The 20,184-nt window shown below is 36.9% G+C and overlaps 1 protein-coding gene across 1 annotated transcript in view; it reads right to left on the minus strand.

Moving 5' to 3' along the window:
- Positions 1–20,184, minus strand: part of LOC121299486 (proline-serine-threonine phosphatase-interacting protein 2-like) — a 34,056-nt gene that overhangs the window by 3,443 nt on the left and 10,429 nt on the right. The window contains exons 2-11 of the mRNA XM_041227220.1: positions 16,778–16,878; positions 12,700–12,774; positions 12,157–12,191; positions 11,787–11,893; positions 9,416–9,478; positions 7,955–8,053; positions 7,301–7,346; positions 5,521–5,600; positions 5,245–5,343; positions 536–632 (exon numbers count right to left, since the gene is read on the minus strand). Coding sequence (XP_041083154.1) covers positions 536–632; positions 5,245–5,343; positions 5,521–5,600; positions 7,301–7,346; positions 7,955–8,053; positions 9,416–9,478; positions 11,787–11,893; positions 12,157–12,191; positions 12,700–12,774; positions 16,778–16,878 — 802 coding nt within the window. The remainder of the gene's footprint in view (positions 1–535; positions 633–5,244; positions 5,344–5,520; positions 5,601–7,300; positions 7,347–7,954; positions 8,054–9,415; positions 9,479–11,786; positions 11,894–12,156; positions 12,192–12,699; positions 12,775–16,777; positions 16,879–20,184) is intronic.

The raw sequence follows: 20,184 nt of genomic DNA on the forward strand, positions 1-20,184 counted from the left end.
ACTACAGTAGCTAGAAGCTTATAATCACATAATTAAATATCAAATAACACTTCATTTAGAGCAGGGGTCTCCAACCCTGGTTCTGGAGAGCTACCGGGTCTTCCGGTTTTCGTTTCAACCAATCTCTCAGTTATTTACAGTTACTTAATTGTACCAATTATTGGTTTAGTCAAGATTAACAGGTGTTCCAAATCTTTAGCCATTGATGACAATAGACACCTATAAAACTTGAGGAGTTGGCGCTCTCCAGGACCAGGGTTGGAGACCCCTGATTTAGAGGTTTGCTGTGAATTTAATCTACTGTACAAACAATTACCAGAGTACATGTCTTGCTTACACCACCCTTTAACATGTATTGGGAGAGCTGAACAAATGCAACTATGGGTTGGCGTTGGAACAACTGCAGAAACCCAAACTATTTAATAGCAGTCATCCTACTAGGAGACAAATATCTATTCAGGAATGCCAAGATATTCATCTGTCCTAATACTTGGAGGGTACGAGCATGTACAACTTCTCATTTTCAAAGAAATACCTGGTGGATTGTCTCCAGTCTTCCTCAGGTCTATGAAGTACTCAAGATCCTGCTTTATACTGCACTGCTCCAACGACTTCCGCACTGTTTCATACAGCTGAGGACAGAACATTGAAATGTTTCAGTTTATACACTGCAAAAAGAGCCCTCAACAGGAGAAGACACAAATAGACTGGATATTCTAGTGCTTAAGCAGAACAGGCTGCGTTGTATCCTGACTGGTGCTTACAAAAAGTTTCTGTAAACAAGTACAGAAAAAAAACAAAACAGAGAGACAGTGACTTGAGAAAGCAAAGATGAACAGGAAACCTTGTTATGCAAAGAAACCACTGTGGGTGTTAACATTGATGCTTTTTAAATTGATTTGATTTAACCATTAAGAAATTTAGGGGTCTATTCATAAAGGGTTAACCTCTGTAGAAATGAGAAATCAGAAGGACATGATCGGATTTCGTCCACAGCAGCCTATTTAATGGCAGATAATTCAGATGCGTTGTTAAGCCCCAACGATTTTTGTCTATGAAGGCAAAATTGAGAGAAAGGTTAACGGTTACCTCATTAGCATAAAGTTTTCATCGGTCCTGAGTGTCAACCTGCTATTCGTAAAAGTGAATGATAGCAAAATGCTGTTGATAACTAGGGAGTTATTGAACGCTTTCTACAATCAAGTCTAAACTAACGACAGCCTCGGCAGACTATTTTTTAAAAAGACATATTTTATTACACTTGCTCTGTTATACAGTTTGACATACCCATGATTAACACTGCCTATTTTGAAAAGAAAAAAATGGCATAATCATTTTGAAACAGCTCTGTGGAGCAGACAGCAAGTGAGACAGTTAAAAATGGAAATCTTATGTGTGCATACGGAAATGTGTTTACCAGCGTTGCCAAACCAAATAAAAATATAAAAGTATTTATTAAAAAAAAAAAAAAAGTTTTTTCTAAATTATGACATGTCCTGAATTTTTGGCTGACGTAATAGGGGCATCGGAATCAGGTTTTGCAAACTGCCCATGACTGGCAGCTGTAGACTTGGGTTTCGTTAGTACTGTCGGTGGATTCCGTTTTTCTTTTTGCAACAGCAACCAGGGAACATTAATAATGCTGATGATGTTATCAAAAACGACTGTATACCCATTCATAAAGTGCTTTGCGACAGTATTCGCCCGTATTCTCAGATCATTTTATGAATAGCAATATGGACGACTTTAGTTAGTTTTCAACAAAATTGTGTGTTAATGTTGGTGTATAGTCATTGGTACACGGGATATAAACGGGTCTGTGTAACATGAGTGTTTAAAATGTATATTTGTATTTAGGCACGAGGATTGCACAGCACTTCACATGCAAGTAAAAAGTAATAATATGTGAGCACGGGGAATTGCACTTTATTAATTCACGTGCAGTGGTACCGAGACTCCAATTGAATGACTGATTAGCAATCGAGTCTCGGTACAGCTGCATAAAAGCTGCATGTTTTCACTCACTCTGGGTTGTGTGTTTGGTGAGTGGAGAACGGGATTGGAGATGGAGGTAATAATAATAATAATAATAATAATAAATAATAATAATAATAATAATAATTAAAATATCAGCTCACTGTGTTTGTCTGTGTAGTCCGTTTTGTTTGTCTCTTTAATTTGGCGAAAGTGTCGTATCCTGTGTTTTTGTTTGTTACAACCTTTTTATTTACTGTTCTGTTCATTCATTAAATGAATCAGCTTGTTTGCGCTCAGCTTCCCCAAAACTCCACCTCTCTGTTGTTTATTTCCTGGTTCCTGGTTTCTGGTCTGACGTCACCCACTACAGCTGTCTTTGTGACAGGCCCATAATGAGATAACTGAGGAATTAGATCTGTGTTTCCTTATCAGACATTATAAAGCTTCCTCTCCTCCACTACTGGCAGATTAGCTGTACCCCCCCCTCCCTCCATTCTGCTCCCCCGCTTCCAGAGTCCGCTCCTTCTCTATCCTTCCCCCTCAGTGGTTGAATGACCTACCAATGGATAACAGGACTGCTCAGTCCCTGAACACCTTCCGGTGCCTCCTCAAGACACACCTATTCAGACACAATCTGTAAACCTCACAATTCTCGACTATACTATACTATATGGCACCCAGCTGTACCAGTATAGTGGCTCTCAAAAGTATTCACCCCCCTTTGACTTTTCCACATTTTACTGTGTTACAACATGGAATCAAAATGGATTTAATTAGGAGTTTTTGCCACTGATCAACACAAAAAAAGTCCATAATGTCGAAGTGAAAAATAAAATCTACAAATTGTTCTAAATGAATTAGAAATACAAAACAGAAAAAAAATTGACTGCATAAGTATTCACCCCCTTGAGTCAATATTTGGAAGAGGCACCTTTGGCAGCAATTACAGCCATGAGTCTATTTGGATAAGTCTCTACCAGCTTTGCACATGTGGACACTGCAATTTGCCAGTTCTTCTCTGCAAAATTGCTCAAGCTCCGTCATGTTGGATGGGGACCTTTGGTGAACAACAATTTTTAACTCTTTCCACAAATTCTCAATTGGATTGAGGTCTGGGCTTTGACTGGGCATTGACCTTTTTGTTTTTAAGCCACTCCAGTGTGGCTTTGGCTATATGTTTGGGGTCATTATCCTGTTGGCAGATGAATCTTCTCCCAAGTCCCAGGTTTCTTGCAGACTTCAGCAGGTTTTCCTCCAGGATTTCTCTGTACTTTGCTGCATCCATTTTGCCCTCTATCTTCACGAGCTTTCCAGGCCCTGACGCAGAGAAGCATCCCCATAGCATGATGCTGCCACCACCATGCTTCACGGTAGGGATGGTGTTCTCAGGATGATGTGCGGTGTTAGGCTTGCGCCAAACACAGCGCTTAGCATTGAGGCCAAAAGCTCTATTTTGGTCTCATCAGACCATAGAATCTTCTTCCACTTAGTTTCAGAGTGTCCCACTTGCCTTCTGGCAAACTCTAGCCAAGATTTTATGTGTTTTTTTCAACAATGGCTTTCTTTTTGCCACTCTCCCATAAAGGCCAGTTTTCTGAAGCACCCGGGCTATTGTTGCCGTATGCACAGTGTCTCCCATCTCAGCTGTGGAAGACTGTAACTCCTTTAGAGTTGCCATAGGCCTCTTGGTGGCCTCCCTGACTAGTGCCCTTCTCACCCAGATACTCAGTTTTTGAGAACGGCCTGTTCTAGACAGATTCACAGATGTGTCATATTCTCTCCATTTGTTAATAATGGACTTTACTCTACTCTGGAGGATACTCAATGCCTTGGAAATGTTCTTATATTCTACCCCTGATTGGTGCTTTTGAAGAACCTTATTCCGGATTTGCTTTGAATGTTCCTTTGTCTTCATGATGTAGTTTTTGTTAGGAAATGTACTAACCAACTGTGGGAACTCCCAGAGACAGGTGTATTTAACCTGAAATCAAGTGAAACACCTTAACTGCACACAGATGGACTCCATTCAACTAATTATGTGACTTCTAAAGACCCTTGGTTGCACCAGAGCTTATTTAGGTGTGTCATAGCAAAGGGGTTGAATACTTATGCAATCAATTATTTTCTGTTTTACATTTGTAATTCATTTAGAACAATTTCTAGATTTTATTTTTCACTTTCACATTATGGACTTTTTTTGCGTGGCAAAAACTCCTAATTAAATCTATTTTGATTCCTTGTTGTAACACAGTAAAATGTGGAAAAGTCCGAAGGGGGTGAATACTTTTGAGAGCCACTGTACTTGCACTGAACTGCTCCATACCTTGCCGTATTCTACTACTGCTCTTAATTATAACTACTTCATGTATCTTGTATTTGACTTTACTCTTATAGGTATCCTTATTCACGCTTTTTGTAATTGCTGTTTTTGAAATCACTCTCATCCATTCCTTGCACTTACTTTGTGCTCATACTGGACTTGACTTGTATAAGCAAATATTTTTCCTATAAGTTAACTGCTCGTAGTCGAACCCACTCTTACATGTAATTATTTATCTCTATTTTTCGCTCTTATTTGAAGTTGATCTTTTGCTACTGATTTTATTGTACTGCCACTGCTCTTATCTGTAATGTGATACTTTACAATGTCACATTTTCTAATGTGATACTTTGTACTGTGATATTTTGCAGCAATTGTAAGTCGCCCTGGAAAAGAGCATACGGCTAAAAAATAAATAATAATACTTGTTGTTTCTTTAAAATCCTGATGTCAGCAACAGGTGGTGCTGTTGTTCCTTTTGGATTAAACTTACTGCACAAAGAGGACAGAACTCTCTGACATTGTAGTACAAAGATCTCTAGAAGTCTGCAGCATGGTTACTTTTGTGATCGTTTCAACTGTGAGCTGGCTTGTGTATATTCTCTGAATGTTAAGAGATTCAAGACTGCAGGATGAACCATTGTTTTTCTAGACATTCAAACAAAAGTTTGGCTTGACCACTCCCTTATAAAAGGTTACCACTGTAAAAACATAGTGAAAGAACGGTGTGGTAAAGCACATCGAGGGTAAACTATAGTAAATAGGTATAACCCTGGCAAAAGCATTGCAAAACTGCAAAAATAGTGGGAAACCAAATTGTGACCATGCCCATGATGCTGCCAGTACACCTTAAATTATGTAACGCAGCATCATTGTTCTTTTATACATTGCAGTCATAAGATGTTCCTCATTTTAAAGAAGATTCTAATAGTCAAACAGCCTCTCACCTCATCATTAGTAACACACTGCTGGGAATGCTGATTGACGTTAGTCCACAAAACATTTCGCAGATTGTTTATCCTTTCCACTTCATGGTTCTCAAATATCTGCAGATATTCCAAAGAGAATGAAGATTGGGGAGTCATTTTTAGTCGTTAAAAACAATCAAACCATTTAATGCTGCAATATCTTACATCTAAAACATAACTTATTAAATGAAAGGTTTCCCACTCACCATTTCAAATAGGAGGGTTTTCATGAACAAGTGAAAGAAACAGGATTACCTCACAACTTCTCATGTGCTCCTTCTGCCACTCGTCTATGGTTTCAGCCAGTGCTGCTACACTTTGCTGATACGTTCGATCTAAAAACATGTAAGCAATAGGCAGGTTACCTGTCAAGTTCCTGTCACATTAAACAAATGTAACTTTTGCACAAAGATTTCCAGTTTTACTTTCAATAGCATGCGTAGAGTTTTGCTGCATTTTTGATACACTAGTTGAATGCATCTGGAAAGGTCTAATATTGTAAGATGATAGCTGCTAAGGGGGTATTTCATACAGTATGTTATTAAATACACATGAACACCAAACACAGAAGTACGTACAAAGAATTGCACACCAACTTGTTAAGAAATCAGACAGAGGCAATTCAGTGGCCTGTCTATTTCTTTTTTTTTTTTTTTTTTTTTTTTTTTTAGAGTGCCAACTTATTTTACCCCCAATTTTCTCCTCAATTTGGAAGGTCCAATTATTTTTCTCCTCATCTCAGCTTCTCCTCATTTACACCCAGGAGCTCGAGAGCGGATGTCAGCAAGCTACCGACCTCTGGAGGACAAAGGCCAGCCCTGCAGGTGTCCGCTTTGAACTCACTGGGCGCCTGGCCAGCAGGGTTCGCTGTGATTAGATGAGGAGAAATAGTCCCTCCATAACCCAGGGGAGCGCCAAAGCCAATGCGACACTCCCTTCAGAATTTTTTATGGAAGACCAGCGACTCCACACAGCCAGGATGTGAAACCGCACTGTACCACTCACCCTGCACACCACAGCTGAGCTTTTACTAGAGGAGCCACTTGGGGACCCCGTCTGTATTATGATTCCATTTGTAGCATTATCAAAAAGCAGCAAGTGACTCCACCTTTACCACTAGATCATACTAGAAGCCATAGCAACAGAAGCATTACCTGAATTACAGACTAGGGTATAATAACTAATTCAATAGTGCAGTTCAATCATAACCAAAATAACAAAATGAGCTAGTTGTCTTTTTTTTTTTATGTTGTTCAGCCAGGTGGTCCAGAAGGGGCTCATTTCTATTGGAAGATCATGATGAAGTTCTAACCTTGTTGAGCTTTACAGCTTTAAATTTTACAGGAGAGATCATTTACTTTGAATCTGTTTAAATAAAAATAAAAAAGATCACACTTTGTTTCGGAAGTCTAAATGGAGTACGGTTTGATTAGTTGGAAAGCACATACTATGTGAATGCTCCAAGCAAACTGTGCTTCAGAGTTTGTTTTAACCAGACCACCACAAGTTACTGTTATTATTTTAACTGAACAAGGTGTTCATAGTTACTACCATGGAGAACAAGTGCTGTGTGGGTGTCGGAGCGTGTGCGTGTGTGTGTGCAAGTGTGAGTGTGTGTGTGTGCATGGGTGCATGCGGGTGGGTGCGTGTTTGTGTGTGTGCGTGCAGGTGCTTGGGCGTGTGCAAGTGTGCACGTAGGTGAGTTTAGTGCTGTATGTGAAGCTTTTACCATGCCCTCAAGCTTAACAATAGTATTTCCTGACAAAATTAAAAAGGCAATCAAATGAATTTAAGCCAGTGTCTGTGTAGTTGCATGTGAGCATGTGAAAGGTGGCACGCTGACATCACCTGTCAAGGTCTTGTCTGTATTCAAATAAGATGTGATGTGGGCATTTACTTCAATGATTCTCTTTGCAATGCCATATGAGGGCTCCTCAAGCCTTAGCGGAAGTAGAGGAAATTTCACCCTCTGCTGTCCTTTCTGAAGATACTTCAACTAAAATAACATAACTGGACAAATATGCAGATCTCTTACCTGCTTCTTCTGAAGCTGCTTTTGTCTGAAGAGATTTGGCATAGAGCTAAAATATTACAGATTTGTGTTAATAAGTATGTATATATATAATGGTTTTTTTTTATATATATAAATATCCTACTTGTTTGGCAATTTGTCATACAACCAGTGTGACGGTACCGTTACAGTAACAGTATTTGAAAGTCTTTAATATGAAACTTATGTAGAAAGTTTTTTTTTAATTTTCATGTTCAATTAAGAGTGAAAGCTTGAAGTCCGTGAGAAATGTAAATATTTAAAAAGAGCAAATAGCATCAAATTACATTTTTATACAAGTCATTAATATACTTATTTTAGCCATGATTGGTAGGGAATGGATAAAATCTGTAGCAATAGCAAGAGCAGATGAAACCATTGCCAAAGACTTCCCTCAGTTGCTCAGAGCCTAGTCTCTTGTTTAAGCGCAGGATCAGGTAAAAAGAAACTTGGCATTCACATGCAAGAATTAGGACACGGGGGCCTACATTTTCTAACGTGTGCAAAGTTCAGGTAAATCATCCACTCAGTAGTAATGCATGATAATGGGCAATTTGCCAACAGTAGAAAATTGGGCTTTGTATGCTTTTGATGGTTAAAAACCTGCTATGTAAAAGTAACACATCGGTTACAGCCTACCTTCTCTTGCTGTTTGGCGTTGCTGGTATTGGTGTTCCGATTTAGTGCCTGCTCTGCGTCCTCTTTATCACGGCACTTCTGCTCATAGGCTTTCTTTAACTAAAATAAATAAACACAACGTCCAGTTAATTATTTAGTTTAGGTGCCAGAAGCCATTACTGTACAATATGGTGTACAAGTCACTTTCTAGGGCAGCAGGTTTCAGTAAAACCTTGCAGTTAAAAATAAATACTCCTTGCAGGACTTAATCTGGATTATTGTCTGTTTGCTTCTTCAGATCTTTGGCATGAATGAAAACAAATTAATGAAAAAACAATGTGTGTGATTTACACACAGATGTCACTTAAAGATTTTTACAGTAGTCACGTTATACCTGTGAGGGGGCACAGTGATGGTGCAGTTATTTTGCTCCAATATCCATACAATACAGGGTGTGGCCAATTTGAAGCAATGTTATGCTAAAGAGATGAACCATGTGACATGTTACAGATTCAACTAAATGGTAACAAGGCTTACATGTTACTAATCAAAATGAAAATCAGTTTTTGTGTAACTCGCTCTTCTGGTTGGTGCAACTTGCTCACAACCTGCTTTCAATGTTTTTTTAGTGCAACAGTCCTCTCTGCAGCTCCATTGCAACAATTGATGGCTACGTTATTATATTATATTACTGTATATAATCGCCTGTAAAAAGATTACACTGCAAGTCAATAAAAACACATTTGAAACAACCTTGCAGAATATGTAGGTTTCTTTTGTAGTACTCTAAAATATAACTTTGCGTGTTAGTTGTATGTTATAATATCACTACAATGCAAAGTTAAACCTGTATATTTACAAAACCTCTTGAGGCTTGTTCATGTACAAACTTAGTCACACCCACGACGTAAAGTTAACTAATGGGTTTTATGTTGACAATTCTAACACCGACCACAATTGTCTGATAAGATTCCCCCTGAAAGCAGAAGCTAATATTTACTAAGCTGTATCGAGATAATTGAACCGGATTTTGGTTATAGTTGCTGGAAAATTATTGTTTACTATCTTAGAAAAGCTTACTGTATGTTCAAAGTACTAACTGGCATAAACCACTGCTACAGAACACAAACCTATGTCAGTGAATTGGCATCACCTTGCAAGAGTAGGGGACTAGGAAATCTTTAACTGAAACACACAGTGGAAAATAACCACTTTCTGTTGAGCGAACAGGTTCATTGGAACAGATCCTTCATTCAGACAACAAAGAGTCCAGTGGACAGGCGCTCAGTTCTTCCAGGAGAGTGTGTTAATTGCTTTTAAATTAAGCAAAAGTTCTCAGCTTGTACTGTGGGCACCAAAGCATTTTTTCTTTATTAAGCAGTTTTTGTACATGCATTAGCAAACTGCCAAGGTCCGAAGATGTTAATAATGAACCTTATCCCCACAAAGAGGCTTCATATACCCAAGAACTTCAGAATTTACCTCCATTGTTTTCTTGTACAGGCTTGCCTTCTGCTTGTGAAAAGATTCCATATGCTGCTCTACCTATATGAAAGAATATTTATTACATACATAGTTGAAGTCTTATGATACACATACCAAATGTAGATTTATCGCGTTGAATAAGAGGTTGTCTTTTAATTCGTACAAGCAAGCACATCTGAATGTTCACTGCATCAACTGAGTGACACGCCTCAACCCCCAGCAGTGTTTGTCGGACAGACTAGGTCCTAATGCATCCTTCTAGGCTGGGTGTCAACGGCAATGTGGTAAAACAGGCCGTTTTTTTTTTTTTTAATTTAACATACTTGAAATGTACATTTTAAAAAGATTTGGCACAAGATTTGGTTACATTTGAAATATACAAGAATGTCAATGCTGCCACACATGCACAATTATACAAATATTTATTCTACCTATGAACATTGAAAAAAAAATATGATGTGCAATAGAAGTAGGGCTTCTGTTTTTTGGTTTTTATTCATTGTATTTTTCAGTGCTTATTTTTAGTTTTTTTCGAGCTTTATGTAAATCGTTTTTTTTTTTTTGGGGGGGGGGGGGGGGGGCTTTTCGTTTTTGATATACTGTATGAAATTAGTGTTTTTGGTTACTTGCCAAAATGCTTGAGCGTTTTTTTTCTGTATGTACAGTAAAAATATGTACAGTAACTTGAAAGTATTTGCACACTTGTACCTTCTTTCCTTTGCTGTCTTCCACATTCTTCTGGGGTTTTTGTGTGGAGACATTTTTTTACATTTCTCCACAATTCTGCTTTAAAGCCTCTGTATCTTAACTGTAATACAGCTTTAAATCCCGCTAACAAGCCTCCATTCCTGATTGTAATCTTGTTTTAAATCTCGCAAGTGGAGTCTCCAACAGAAATGAAGGACTGTGCTCAGTAGTTGATTCGTTCTGAATACTTTAAAACTGCACCAATGATAGATACAAGTCAGGAAAGTAGCACATTGCCCAGCAGCACTGGAAAATGTATTTATTATTATTTTTGAAGTAGGTTTTATTTTTTAATGGGAAAAGTCAATATGAATTGATTAACCATTTCCACAGTTTTTCCCGGTGTTTTCCAATTTAATTTTTTTTTTGTATCGGGGGTTTTTTATCAGTTAAAACCGAAAATCAGAAGACCTAAGACAAAAAGCTTTCCATAGATGTGTAACTTGCATTTTTTGAGGTACACAGAATTCTGCACCATGGGTTGAGATTTTCAAAGAATTAAATACGTGTGTGTGTGTGTGTGTGTGTGTGTGTGTGTGTGTATATATATATATATATATATATATATATATATATATATATATATATATATATATATATATATATATATATATATATATATATATATATATATATAATATATATATATATATATATAATATATGATATATAGATATATATATACATACAAATTTTAAACAGAAATTCTGAGTTTTACACCCTGTCATAACCTAATGGGAAGATATAGATCAAATCTATTTGGTAAAAACTGACAATCTGGGGACTATGATGAACTTTCTTAAAGACTTCTAGCTCAAGCAGAACACATTTTTGACCTCTGATAATGTCACATGATCATACCACCCCCCCTCCGACATATTAAATAAAAACACAGATCTATTTCAATGCATGGATACCACTTTTGCTTTAGCCACTGTGTTAAAAGTTATTGTGATTTGTCTTAATACCAGCCCTAACATTTATTCATATTAATATCAGGTAATATTAATGTCATGAAAAACAGCCTGTATTTTTTTTTACCACATTGGCAATGACGCACCCACCCTAGAAGGATGTATTAGGATCTAGTCTGTCCCAAAAATCTGTAAACATTATCTCTGATAGAGGTTGCGCTTTTTCAAAATTGAAAGCTTTTCTTTAAATGCATATAATAGACTACTGTGTTTTTTATTTATGCTAACAAGCTTTAATAATAATAATAATAATAATAATAATAATAATAATAATAATAATAATTGTATTAACGTGTAAAGCTCTGGAATTGTGCATAGTGTCTTAGCCACATAGCCATGATAGTTCACGAAACAGTGCTAAAAAATATATAAAAAATAGGTCTATTTAAAATCCATTTGCTGTAAAGGTCTGCAGTCAGATTGTTGCCTACACACTTAAAGACCCATTTCACTGTAAACTTTGTCTGGGATTTTATAACATCCTGAAGCCAGTGAATGTTTGTAAAAAAAAAAAAAAATCCAGCTTCAGACACTATCAGCGGGGCTTGCCTTTATGATGCCATCCCATGTCAATGGCCATGTTTGGAAAGACGGTACAACTCCCTTTTCTATTGGGTTTGAGCGAGTTTTCTGATTTATCCCCTTACTTTCTTTCTTGCTTCTTTTTGCTTTTCACGAAAATCTTCAAGCCTTTTTGCTTCATCACGCAAACTTTGTGCCAACTGGATGTGGGACTGCCCCACATTCTCAATTTCTAAAAAAAGAAATAAGAGCTCAATCAATCCACAGGCTGTACAGTACGGAATACTGCAGAAGCATACTAAAAATGATACAAAAGACAGTATAAATGAGAAGAAAAGCAACGGCTGGTATTTCATGCCCATAGCAAGTTGCTCTGTAATGGCTATGTTTGCTGATATTTCAAATGTCTTTTTATCTGGAACACTTTAGTTATCAGGGTCAAAATACCACAAGAATGCAAGCAGACAAACTGAGAGCAACAAAACTTGTACTTACGTAGCTTAAAGACATCCAACGCTCGCTTCAATGTACTGGAAAACAAACAGCAATTTTAAAATCACCCTGTTTCCTGCCTGTAAGGTATCCTGCCTGGGCCAACTCGCCTGCCACTGAGCTAAACTGTAATTGGTGTAGAGGTAACATTGTCTGAAGATATGAAAGCATGGGGTAGATTTGGAATTGGGGTATGAAAGACAAGCCATTGCTTGAGTAAATAAAATCTATACATTTTGCTCACATATGCTCTACTGAATACAAACTGGTGAATGCATTTGCTAGAGAAGTACAACGTTAGTATACTAAACTAATTTGACCAAATTGTGACTTTTTAAATTGGGCTGACATAACCTTGCCAATGCTCTGTTGAAGTAAAACAATGAGCAGCTCAATGAAGGAGTTTCCGTTGCAGAATCCGTGTTTAGCTTTTCTTAGTATTTCTGCATAGTGCTAACATGAACAAGAAAAAATATTGCAATTCAAAAGATACAAAGACTTTGAGAAGGTGATAGAACAGAAAATAAGTAAGTAATAGAAACTTACTTGAGTTCACACTGGCCACAATTCTTCTTGGCTAAATTAAGTAACTCTTTCCCATATTTTTCCTCAATTGAAGCCCTGTATATAATATACAAGATAAATAAATAAATACAGTTATTACCAACAACTGGATAAATACACAAACATTTTAATGACATTCAGTACATTCCCAGGCCACCACTGAAACTATAGCACCATGATCTAAATCTACTTAAAAATGCAAATTTGACATTGACAGCTTAAAGGTTTAAGTTAAAAACTACTGGGACTTTCTAATTGACCTAAACTGTGGTAGATCATGTTTTACTGTATTTATTGATGTTAATAAGGGGGTCAAAAAATCAACCCTGTTGGAAAACACCACCAGGGTTATTAGTGTTAGGGCTCTTAAGACAAGACATTTTTACATTTGAATAATAAAATGCGGAACCAAAAGCCTACACCCAAACAAACAGCCCCGCACAACAGATAATCAAAGTATCTACCTCAAACAAACAACCCCACACAACAGATAATCACATTATCTACCTCAAACAAAAGAGATGCCTGTATGATTATGTCTATACAAATAATTTACATTAACAAGGCAAAAGCAGGAAAAAAGCACCAAAGGCCAGGAAAGCATTATTAGTTCTTCAGACAGTGCTGAACACCACATGTCACACATTCCAGGTGGATGAAATATTTCTCTTTGTGGGGTTCAGGTCAGCCTGTAACAGTGTTTGGGAGAAAAGGATGAGCTCCATTGAGAGACAGATGCAAGCTAGCAACTGTTAGTACTGGCACTCCCACGCATGCAGATTGGTGCCTACAGCTGTGGCCAAAAGTTTTGCAACACCCTATAGAATGAACTAATTTTGCTTCATAAAGACAAATTAAACCTGCTGAATCATGTTACTTTGACATATGGAATTACACATCACTTTGTAGTTTTGAAATCTAACATGAATACTGTACTACTATTATGGTACACTTTCGCAATATAATTTTGTAGTTTCTTTGATTGCATGTCTCAATCATAAAATTTGACTTGATGCTAAACTTTTGGCCATAGCTGTACAATCCTGTGCTTTGTGAAAGAGAGACATGAAGAAAAGGTGTGTCATAGGATGACTTTTAAAGAGATGTATGTTGTTAAGCTCACTGCTTGAGGCAGGATGGTGGAACAAACTACCATGTTTGTGAAAACCACTGGACAAGTTCTCTACAAGCGAGATACAATATTTCTTACCACAACTGCTAGAAAAGTGATAAGCAGTTTTGTGCTATTTCAAAAATAGAACTGGCCACCCACTGTGCTAACTGACAGACCACATACTCTAAAATCCTTGTGTAAAAAGTGAGGTTTAAATGTGCCAAAGTTTGAAACTGTACAGATATAATCAAACACAGTACACAGGCACACTCATGTTATGAACTATTTTTTGCCTGTGAACTGATAGAGTGGGATGTATATATTTTCTGCTACTTTATGTACTGTATTTGTTTGTAAAAATGAATAAATAATAATGTTAGAGGAAAAGGTTACACCTACATGATTTACACCTCTTGAAACCTTGAGTGAGCACAGCACACGGTCATGTCCAAAAGTTCAGCTAAAATGAGTCTATCTAAAACACTTTAAATTGCAAGTCAAAACTAGAAACTGGTGTTTTTAGGAACAAAGCATCTCTAGTAGAATAATCTAAGGGTTATGTCATATCAGATGAATGGTTTGTAAACATCTGTCACAAAAAAAAAAAAAAAATGGATTGAGAGAATCACAGAATGTAAGTGTGAAGCGATGATAATAACCCAAGTCAAAGCATGTGGTCTGTATTGATATGGTCAGAAGCTAAAACAATGTGGCGGGTCATTTTTACTGGGTAACACCAGTCAAATTGTTTCTGTCAAACAGTATGAAACGTTTGGTCTTTATCATCCGGAAACTAATGTCATCACCCCCTAAAAAGCGTCCATCTTATGTTACAAGCAAGCTCAAATGGTTAAAAAAAAAAAAAAAAAAAAAAAAAAAAAGGCGGGGAGGCGAGTGGCCTCATGTGAGTCATTATCTAATTTTACCTGTTAAATCTGGGGTGGGATGGCCCTTCAGGACTGTGATTGGCTACCTTTGGTTTGAAATATTATCAGCAGAAAGTGCGGCAGCAGAGCATTTACAATCTCATACAAGCTTAATAAAGCACATGAGTATACCTAATTTATGAGCTGTACTCATAAAAGTCAACTTATGTAGTAGTAATGTGCTATAGTATAACAAACACTGTCATAACTGCAGGAGAACTTGCTGTATCCATAAAAATGAGGACATAGTTCTTTTTTTGTCAGCTGTGTAATATGCATATATAAATAGATCTTGATTGATGTTTAATGAGAATAATAACAATGCTGTATTGTATATTAGTGAGATGTGTACAGAAACACAATCGTTTTCAAACATGGAAGCACAAATCACAAGGCATTTTCACTACTGAAATACTGATAAATGCTTCTCCACCACAAAGGGAAAAAGCAGCAAAATGGAAACTGATCTCCCTTCTCTGCAATATACAGAACACATCATGCCCCACACCAATGTATATACAAGGGTTTGAGCTGTTCTGCATGGAGTCTGGTACAATTACAGTATACTAGAAAGCAAGGTTGATGTTGTAAAAAGACAGTACCAAAATTATACTTTTTTAAAATGAACTTAAACATGATAGACATTTCTTATCAGACATATTTATACAGAAGTGGCCATAAGGCCTCTCGCCTACATTACATATCACACTCAATTAGGATAAGGTTTCAAAAGCCATGTTCCCTTCACTGCACAGAGGAAAGAGGAACTTATTTATTTATTTTTCTTATAAATAGAAGCAACACATATACCCTTAAAATGTGGCTTCCCAAGCCAGGTTGAAGGCTTAGGAGAAGCCTGTATTTCAAGATTCTTTCTCTGCAACTTTTGTGACTCATTTACCCAGATGGTAAATGACAGTATAGGACAGTTATAAATAGAAGCAGAGTTACAGATCAACCTGTACCAAACGTTTTCCAATTAGCCTCTTCCAGTTAAAAGTGAAAAGCAAATTTTAAAATCACTGAATAAATAAGGGGTGCACTTAATCTGATTACATTCAAGCTGTTTGGACTTTCTCCTTCAGGCAGCTGACTGTATCCATCAACAATATAACACTTTGTCTAGAGGGGAAATGAATGGGAGTGCTGCCAGTTCTACTAAAAAATAAAAAAATGTTGAATTTGGTGTTTTTGAGAACAAAAACAAAGTATCCCAGAGGCATAGTGGAAAGGTCTCCTCTTTGTTCCAGAAATACCCACAATTTCTTTTCAAGCCAGTTTTAACCTCTTTCAAGGTCTTAATCAGTCACTTATCAATGAAATCTAGTAGGACAGGTTTGTGCACCCCTGGTGTAGGGAATGGCACTTCTTACAGAATGGCTTGTATCATGAAAAAAGGCAAACCAATCAACATCAGCTTGACTACTATCATTTGACAGTTCAGGTTTTCCTGATCCTATGAAATGAACAAATCCTTCCCCTCGTATGCTTGCGCCACAAGGAACATACTAAATTGCACTTTGAAACACGCAAATTACTAGTTAATAATCTGTTGCAACCAGATCTAGAAAACAAAATAAAAAATAACCATTTGCTTAATTTAAATGCAAAATCATTGTTTGGATGAGCAATTCTTCAGAAATTTTAAAATGTCATACCTATCTGCTAATAAGCATTGGCAGCATTTCCACTGGACTCCAGCACAAGGGCACCACTAATAATCTTGAAATATCATTCAGTACGATTTTATTTCTGTCAAAATTGGTCCGACAGTTGTTTGCAGTTTGGTTACCAAAAAGTTCCCAAATCTAATAATATTAATCCCAGGCAACATTTATAGACCATGAAAATGTGTCTAGCAAAATAAAGGAGCCTGGCACTAACTGCACTGGCTGTTATGTGTGCAAAATGAGCCCTCCACTTTACTGATAAAATAAACTGTATAACCAAAACACAAAGTGGTCAGATAGCTCTGATACTGTCCTATGGTATTTGGCTTATTAAACCGCTCTTGCCTTACCTTGCTTTAATAAAATCTTCTATTTCTTTGCATGTCTTCTTTCCGTCATTCAGATGCTGAATTAAAGTGTCATATCCAGCTGTGTTGGTGATTCCTGCACTCTGTAAAACAAGCACACAAATAAAAAAACGTTAAATAAAATTGCCTTGCCACATTATTATGTAAATATATCACTGTACTACTTTTAGCAAAAGATATGAAAATCTAACCGAAATCACAAGCTCTTTTCTCTGTGTTATGTTAGAAATGTGCAATACTACAATAATTAATGAATTGTTGTATTATAAAATGGTATTCGCTTTTCTGTTGAACTGTTCTGACTGATTTTGTTGACGACTCAAGAGTTTCCTGTAGATTTGTTTAATTTACACACAGCCACTTTTGCCTTTCATGTGGTTGAAACAGTAACGCTTGTAAAGCAAAAAAAGGCAAAAGTGGTACTCTTGTTTACAAAATCCTTTGACCAGCAAGGCAGCCTCTATCAGGAGCATTGACTTACTTGTTATATGCACTTTGCAACAAAGGATTGTTCAGTTCTTTCAAAAAGATATATTGTGCAACTGCAAATTATTATTTAAAAATTAATATTTATTTTTTATTGAAATATTAACATTCCAAATACAGCTTGAAGCTGAGAAATGCTGCTGCAAGGTTGATTTCAGTTGCACAGACCAGGAAATGCCACTGTGATTAACCTCAAGTAAAGAAAGACAAAATACAATTTTTAAATTTAAAACAAAATAAAAGCAGGGTTGTAAAAAATTTTCTTCTTCCTTGCATGGCATCATAGTGCGGTGTAGAATGTGTACATATGCAATTGTCACTGCTTTTTACTTTTTTTTTGCAGTTTTCCGAAAGTACCATTTAACAGCTTCGCCCTATTAGCAGTTAAGGGGCGATTTATTCAAGCAGCTTAAATAGTTCTTATTTAAATGTTTTTTCTGTACAGAACAAGAACAGGAAATGCACTAGCCTCACACCCTCTGGTAACAATGCTCACTTGTTCTTTTACATTATGGCTATTGAGTCAAAGCATGATAACAGTCAAACAATCAATTCCAAAAGATACATTCCACAGAAAGCCTATTCATCATGATGAACATGTGCCTATTTTAAAGTGTGACATAGCTCTAAAAGTAGCCGAATACACTGAGGGTTGCACTCCCACGATTACAACACAAACCAATTCACTGCAAACTTGGTTTGATGTTGGTTTTAACTCTTTAGGGTCCAAGCCATTTTCGTTTTTAGATTTGTGCCTATAACTATAAAGGTTACAGGAACATGGCATACATGAAATACACAAGAAAAAAAACCCATTCAAATTATTTGTATGGGACCCTGATCAAGATGCAAGATCAAGAGCAAGATGGAGCTATTCACTGTAGCTACTTGTTGACCATGGCAACCTAGCCCTAACAGCATCTGACTTGCACCTGATCCACAAATGCTGTTAAGATGAAAACCAAACATATATTTATCGGAAAATAGGTCATTGTGTCTTCGATGTCACCAATTCTCTTCTTTTGTAAAGATTTTGTCTAAAAATGTTTGTTTTCTGCACGAGGTATGACTGTCATAGAGCACAGCAGTAACATTACAAACACTCGCATTCACGGTTCTCTAGTGCCAATCCTGGAAATACACAAATAGGACATTTTTTAAGCCCCTAATCTCCTCTTTCGAACCATGCCATGCAAGCAGTGCTGTCTCTTACAGTGCCTTAGTAAAAAGGAACAGTGGCAAGGCCGCTGGCGTCATTTTTAACATTGGGCGAAACCTTAAGCTTCCTGTTTCTTGAGTCCTAAACAGTGAATTTAAAAAACATGTATATGTTATCTTGTATAATATAGAAATGATCTAAAAGACTGGAAGTGTTGCATATCTGAAACATATGAATTAGCAGTTGCTCCCACTTTTCTTTTCTTGACTTCATTTCTTTACTAGCTGAATCGAGCACCACGGCAACAAAAGAGTATTAGGAGGCAGTGCTGACAGATGGTTCATAGAAAGGGGAGGATAGGAAACTTCACCCTGGGAGGTCTTAATCTTTTTATTTGTTGCTTTACTTGGGTCAAACCGTATACATTTATGTGGCTGAATTTGTAGCGTGTAATTGGTCACTTCAAATGCTGGCAATTGACCCAAAATGATGCCTTGTGCTTGCCAAACAACTCCTTTCTATAAGTGATTGTTCAGCACTGTACGGTTCCTTCAACAGCAGGAAATTGAATCTACAGGGTTCAGAAAGTTAATTATAAAATACAATTTGCTTTTATACAGCGCTCTTCATACAGAGCATCCCAGGGCATTTCAAAATAAAAACAAATTAAAATAGTCATTGGCCAATCAAACCAGGTCAGAAATAAGCCAATGCAAACAAAGATGTTTTTGCTAAAGTTTCCACCGTACCAGCATTTCGATATGACTTACTACATAGCTCCAAAGGCAGAGAGAATAACAACCCTTGCCCCTCATGATTTTAGATAACTTCTTGGAACTACCAAAAGTCCAGAATTCACCGATCTCAAGGTGCGACTAGAAGCATAAGATACCAACAGTGCCTGTAAGGCCCAAAACCATGAAGGGCCTTATAAGTAGTAAGCAGAATTTTAAAATCAATCCTGAATTTAACAGGAAGCCAGTACAGCGATTTATGACCCATAGTAACATGTTGTTAATGACGATTGTGAGTAAGCACTCTTGACTGCAGCAGTTTGAAACAGTTGGAACTGACGTCATTTTGAAATCTGGAAGGCTGACAACAAAGCACTACAATAATCTAACCAAGAAATAATAAAAGCATGAACCAACATCTCAGCAACTTTATCAGACAGAATGGGTCTCAATCTGGCAATGTTCCTCAAATGATAAAATGAGGCCTTTCTAATAGAGCTAATGTGGGTATCCAAACAGTTCTGAATCCATTGTAATTTCCAAGTTTTTTTTTTTTTTTTTTTTTTTTTTTTTTTTACAGTATTAATTATGTGGAGTAATACATTAAATCCATTGCTTTCAATGCAACAACAAGTCTGTTTAATGCATAACCACAGTCTAGGCTGCTTGTTTGTAATTTGGCTCAAAACAAGGTTCCCTACTCATTGAACCCGTCTAAATCACACCCACTCACACATCAAGCTTGAACGTGTTTGAACCCTTCTCCCTCCCTGTAAGACTGCTTAAATTACAGACATTACAGAACACCGTACAAACGCAACAGAAAGCCCAGACCTAAGAAAACCCTTCCACCATCGCTACAAAGATGCTTTTTTATTTTTTATATACAACATTCTGTACAGATAATTATGCTTTTGTAATTAACAAAAGACCAGACTTAATACTGGTTCTTCACTTTGAAGCTCATAAGAGATTTGATCAGCTGTGCAAAAAATAGCTAAGTAAGGGAC

The sequence above is a fragment of the Polyodon spathula genome, chromosome 2 (genome assembly GCF_017654505.1).
Source record: "Polyodon spathula isolate WHYD16114869_AA chromosome 2, ASM1765450v1, whole genome shotgun sequence".
Taxonomy (NCBI): Eukaryota; Metazoa; Chordata; class Actinopteri; order Acipenseriformes; family Polyodontidae; genus Polyodon; species Polyodon spathula.